General features: G+C 40.1%; 1 protein-coding gene across 1 annotated transcript; it reads left to right on the top strand.

Annotated features, from left to right (window-relative positions):
* LOC120738916 (complement C1q tumor necrosis factor-related protein 7) lies at nt 1-6,055 on the top strand. Its single transcript, XM_040040494.1, has 3 exons — nt 1-217; nt 1,892-2,125; nt 4,902-6,055. Exons 1-3 carry the CDS (start codon nt 196-198, stop codon nt 5,528-5,530), a joined length of 885 nt encoding a protein of 294 aa, XP_039896428.1. The 5' UTR covers nt 1-195; the 3' UTR covers nt 5,531-6,055.
* The last annotated feature ends 418 nt before the right edge of the window (nt 6,056-6,473 follow it).

A 6,473-nucleotide genomic window follows, 5' to 3' on the forward strand; every position in this document is an offset into this window, starting at 1 on the left:
GGATGGAGAGAGAGTTGCACTGAAAGGAGTCCTGGCTGCTGCTTGTGCTGCTGTACTGCACAAGCAGCTGATCTCTGCACATAGATGTCTGACAGTAACATGTTCAACGGGGACTCGAATCTTGTGAAAGATGAGAATCTGAGCAGATAGGAGGACGGAGACACTCAAGAGTGAGAACTCTGACCTGGTTTGGGGATGAACAGCTGCCAAGTGTTGGGTAAGAACATGGATTAAATGTCTCTGTCTACTGGTTTATTATCACAAGACGTTGTTCGTTCAGAATGTTTATAAAAGTGATGAAAACTTTCTGCTCAAAACTGAGTACTTCGACCCACATGTGTTTTCTAAGCTTGTATAGTCAGATTGCATTGCAGTGCAATAATGCAATGAAAAGAAGTTACATGTCTAAAATGTCTGGTGTTTGTTTCACATGCATCTATTTCTGACATCAGAAACACTTTAGTAGCTGTCGGTCAAAGTGGATGAAAACCTTTATTTTCAGTAAAGGATTTTTTTTTTTTTTTGGTGCAAAGTCTGCCTCGCTCTACATGTTTACAAGAAGATCAAATGAATGAAAAGAGCTTTTTTAGATCTTCATAGTAAATAAACATCTCTTAGGGAGCGCTATGCAGCAGGAGCTTTTAAATAACGCATATTACCAATGCGGCTTAGAAGGACTGCGTTTATCTGTGTTTGGATGTGTTTGCATGCACAACACAGCTGTGTGTGTAAACAGTTGTCCACTTCTTTAAAGACAGCGTTTTTACTAATGCTGACATCATTGCTGCAGACTGGAGATGGCGGGCGGGGTTTCTCTCTCCCAGGACCTCACATTGGCTCTGTGGCCAGTTCATTACCCTCAAAATCAAAAACATACTACTCTTACAAGAAGGAGGAGAGCAGCCTGCGTGTATGTGTGGTGTCTCCTTCCTGTTTAGCTCATCATGTAGTATGCACCTAATTTGTCTAATGTGCTTGCATGGTGCACTGACAGACAAACCAAATGTGTAAAGGCAAAGAAAAACATGCCGTAATAAATTTTTTGAAAAGGCAGACAAGGGGATTATCCTTCTTTGTAGACCTGACACATATGTTCCAACGCCCCCGCTGACCAGAGACAAGCAGCAGATGCAAAACTCACATTCTCACGCCCACATGGGCAAATCTGTGTGTGTGTGTGTGTGTGTAATAATCAACTCTGCGAATCCAAAAGATTTTCACACAGCGGAAGACATTTTCGGTATGTTTCCATATGATTTCTTTGCTGTGGAATGTTTGATGTTGAACATCAGGATGCAGAATCACCATTAAGTGTTTTTGCTTTTAATGCCTGCTTTAGGTTCTGTTGCAGAAATAGAGGTGTGATCATGTCTCCTTCTTTTCTCTCTTACATGAATGTATAACGCCATTGCTTCATGATCGCATTCCCCTGACAGAAATTGTTCTGGGTGTTATGTCATGGCTCGGGAATGTTTTGGCACAAAAAGAGACAAGACTTGGAGCAGACACAAAGATTTCGCTTGAAGTCTATTACATGCAAATCTGTGGCAGGATGAGAACATCGGTGTGTGAAAAGGAATCAGAAGCAATTGCTTCTCATTGCAAAAATCACATCTGGCCTCATGCTGCATTTGATCACAAGTTTGATTCACTGATATGCAGTTTCTCTGTCTGACACCCTGACAAGAACGTTTTGAGTGTTTAATGGCACTGAGAAATATAATAGGACCGCTAAGTGTCTGGACTCACTGATTCATTATTGTTCGTTATCTGCCTCCTTTGCCCAAACATCTGCAAACACAAAACTAACTTGAGAGTTGCTCGGAACTTTGTGAGTTAACGTGGAGACACAAACATCTATATTAATGTTCTCTTTTGGCTGTATATACAGGTTTGAAGATGTGGACCTTGATGGGATTTGTCTGTCTGTGGCCCTGTGTCTCGGGAGAGTTGTTTGACACCAAGCTCAAAGCCCCACGACTGATCTGCAGTGTTCCTGGGTCACCCGGACTGCCTGGCAAACCAGGTCCCAGCGGGCCCCCGGGAGCAGATGGGAATGTGGGTATCCCAGGAAGAGATGGCAGAGATGGCAGGAAGGGTGAAAAAGGAGAAAAGGGTGACACAGGTATAATATGAAACAGATACAGTATTACTTTATGTCTGCTGATAAAGAAATACTGCCAGTGTGTGCGTGAAGTGAAAAGCTGGCGCATAGAGAAGATAAAATGATGTGTGTGAAAGTTATTAAATGATCTTTCCTACAGGACTGGAGGCTTAACAATAAAGGGGAAGTCAATGTAAACACACATCAGGTCTCCAACTCCCTCAATCTGATCATTACAGACAGCACTGTGTGTGAAATGCCAACATTTATTGTAATAAAAAACAAGAAAAAGGTGCACCTTTGCCATAAAGTGTATCAAGTACAGTTACTGCCACAGGTTCTGAGGATCATTTTAGGGAGCCAGCTTATGATTGAGAAAGAAAAATGCACACATGCAATACATTTAATTAGTGCTTGTAATGTGTCTGTCCTTAGAATGGTGGTTTATGTCGCTCAGACTCATTTTCGAATTAGCTTTATAGTTTTTAAACTAGCTTGAGATGGCAAATCCTGGGTGTAAACAGTTCGATTATTTTAAAGCAGATGCTGCATGTGTTGCAAAAATCTTCCATAATGTTATTACAAAATATTTGGAAGGGCTGTACCTGTTAGCCTCATCCAACAGAAATATTATCCTAATATCAGCCTGTGAAGTCTGAAATGCCATAAATCTGTCAGGGATAAATAAACGTCATTCACCTGTGTTTTCCATTATGCCTGGAAACAGGAATTCACTTTCAACTGAACATGGAGCCACAAAGTTGACAATGACTACCCATCCTTAAAGGCCAAAGGTAAATCTGTGCTAGATGAAGAGGATAGAAGTAGCTTTGAGTGGATGAGAAAGACAGATTTGTAAAAGGATTTTCTTTAGTGAAAAGTTCTGGTGTTTGTTCTCCTTACTGTGCTGTTTCAGACATCGTTCTTTTAGTTTCGCCTCCATTACAGTGAATTTTAAATCAAACAGTCACTACATGATCAAAGACACAGAACTATTGAAACCCTGCAATCCTGCAATCTTTAGCTGTAATTCAAGAGGCAAAGTGATTATTTTGCATTGACTATTCATTTTTAAACACACTTCTCATTGTCAGAGGCTCAAAAGTAATTGCACAAACTAACATAATTTTAAAAAATTCAAATGTAAGGATTGTTTTTAATACTTATAAAGTCATGCCTTAAGTCTAGAACTCACGTCCTCGCACACATCAGATAGCATAGCATAGCATAGCATCTTTATTTATAACGCACTTTACATCCAACAATGTTGACCAAAGTGCTACAAATATAAAACAGAGAGGAAACAGTTTAAATTACATATAAAATATCTTAAAATTAAAAATAATATAATTAATAAGAAACATATTAAGAGACATCAACAAGTCCTGCTGTGCTAAAAGCCAAGGTAAATAAATGTGTTTTAAGACGTGATTTAAAAACAGATCAAGTAAAACTTGGCGATCATAGACCAGCGGGGAGTCGACATCATAACAAAATAAAAACATTAAAACAGAAACGTGGAGGAACAGACGGCGAGCCATACACATCGGCGCCATCTTACCCAAGAGCACAAACCCTGCACAAGTTTACACAAAAAAGCTGTAAGGTACAAATGCAACACTTTGAATCATCTTCAGATATCATCTCTCCTTCATTTATCATGAACAAGTCTTCACTTCAACCACATATTGATTGTTTGACTGTGATGAAATTCAGAGGCATAACTGCTGCACTAACCATATTACCCTGGGCATTCTTTGTTATTATTCCTGCCAAGAAGGTTATGTGATTGGATCGGGTTTTTTTCTTTCCCTCTATTTGGATTACAAAATTATGGATGGATTTGCACAAAACTTTTACCAGTGATGTGGTTTGGCTACACCACTCGTAACTGATTAATATGTAGATCTGCATCCAGGAATTTGGAGCAAAGGACTTGCTGGTACTAGATCTAAATTTATTCACAAACACACAACAATTTGAAGTACGAAAAACTGTGTAACACGGTCTTGGTGTTCTCAACAAAATATCACAAACTAATCCTGATGTATCCTGGTTCATGCACGGTGTTAAGTAAATTCCTTGGTAGCAGTATGCAGCCTTGGTAGTCATATGCAATCTCCAGCTGCTTCTGTTAGAAAGCATCCTTGTGGGTTTAGGTGTGTGAATGTGTAGATATATTGCAGTAAACTTTAGGTTTTGCATCACAGTAATGCTACCAAATTTGCTTATACTCTATAAGCTGGGTATATCTGAACTTTCCCATGGTTGTCTACAGGCAGATTAGCTTAAATTTCTATTTTTTACTTCTTCAGATTGTTCAGAAAGTACAGTTTTAGAATAGGAAAATCTTCCATAATGTTATTACAAAATATTTGGAAGGGCTGTACCTGTTAGCCTCATCCAACAGAAATATTATCCTAATATCAGCCTGTGAAGTCTGAAATGCCATAAATCTGTCAGGGATAAATAAACGTCATTCACCTGTGTTTTCCATTATGCCTGGAAACAGGAATTCACTTTCAACTGAACATGGAGCCACTTATTAAGAAAAGCCCTGCAGAAAAAAAACAATCACAATCACAATGTTTCCTGTCTCCAGGGTATTTACTGCGACAGTGGTGCTGACTGAATGCACCGAAGGGTTAATCAAGCCAGTTTGAATGTCAAGTGGCTTTGTTCAAAGGTTGACTTAATCCCTGACAATGACTGGGGAGCTGTGTTTCTGGTTTAACAGTAGTAAAACTGAATCCTTCAATTAGAGACTGATGTTGCAAGCATTGTGTTTTGCTTTCAGGAGTGAAGGGCAGGGTAGGCCCGACAGGTAAACTTGGAGAACGAGGTGACCGCGGCCCTCCAGGCAAACGAGGCCCTACGGGAGAAAATGGAGATGGTGGCTTGCTTGGTCCTCCAGGACCCGACGGGGAGAAAGGGGACAAGGGCAAACGAGGACCGCGGGGCACTGCGGGAACCTGCAAATGTGGCAGCCTCATGCCTAAATCTGCTTTCTCTGCGGGAATCACCAGCAGCTACCCTGCAGAGAAAACCCCCATTAAGTTCAACAAGATCCTCTTCGATGAAGGCGGACACTACAACCCACAGACGGGCAAGTTCATCTGTGCATACCCAGGCATTTATTATTTCTCCTATGACATTACACTGGCCAACAAACACCTGGCTATCGGTCTGGTGCAGAATGGTCAGTATCGCATCAAAACTTTTGATGCCAATACAGGAAACCATGACGTGGCATCTGGGTCCACCGTCATGTACCTGAATCCAGAAGACGAGGTGTGGATGGAAATCTTCTACCATGACCAGAACGGTTTATTTGCAGATGCTGGCTGGGCTGACAGCCTCTTCTCTGGCTTCCTTATCTATGCAGACAGCAACTACTTTGACACACTAGCAGATGACTACGCATAGAGCCTGAAAAACTCAAGAGAGAAAACCACAAGCTCCTATTCACTGTCACACACACACATATAAAGACTATATTTTTATACCAATATTTGTATTGCTAGTTATATTATTAGAATGGAGACTTATCTATTGTTTTAAAAGTATATTATTTGATAAAGTCTTTATATGTTCATGATTTAATTGGAATCAAATAAACATTGCTGAAATGTAATAATGGTTTACATGTTTCCATTTGCAAAAAGAAGTAAAACTGAAACACGTGTGAGACAAAGTTATTGGACAATAGAAAGCTGAAAAGTGAAAACAGGCCAGCCATGTGTTTGTTATTGGTGATATTTCCAAAAACAACAGCTGCAGAGGAGAACTTCCTCCTTTGCTTTATTTAGTGCAAGAAATATTAACACACACAAAAAAACATAATATGAAACGTAGAGACCATTCTGACGTGGTGGAAATGATGGTGCAATCCTGGCTACCTCAGATAGCAACAAAAACCAACTAAAACTATATCCTGGCCCCTAAAGCCAAACAAAAAAAAGAAGAAACAATCATGTGAACAAATAAATAAGATACTGAAATAAAAAAAATCAAAGATAAAGTTGTGTACCAGAGTTTGTATTGGTTTTTGGGGTTTTTTGTTTTTTTACTTAAGCTAGCTGAAAATATGAACAAAGCGTAAGATCAGCGAGATGGTCGTCAACTTCAGAAGAAAAAGGGCAGCAACTGGCCGATGGCTATCCTGGGATGGGATGTTGGAGGAGTGACAAATACCTGGGCGTCCACAGCAACAGCAGGCCAAACTGAAAGACCAAAACAGAGGCTGCATACAAGACAGGGATGAGCAGGCTTTATTTCCTCAGCAAGCTGAGATCCCTTAGCATGTATAGCAAAATCTTAGAGCTTTAAGCCAATTGGTTGTGTCTGTGTATGAAGTTTAGACAGCTTA

The sequence above is a fragment of the Simochromis diagramma genome, unplaced genomic scaffold (genome assembly GCF_900408965.1).
Source record: "Simochromis diagramma unplaced genomic scaffold, fSimDia1.1 OVJJ01000026.1, whole genome shotgun sequence".
Classification (NCBI taxonomy): domain Eukaryota; kingdom Metazoa; phylum Chordata; class Actinopteri; order Cichliformes; family Cichlidae; genus Simochromis; species Simochromis diagramma.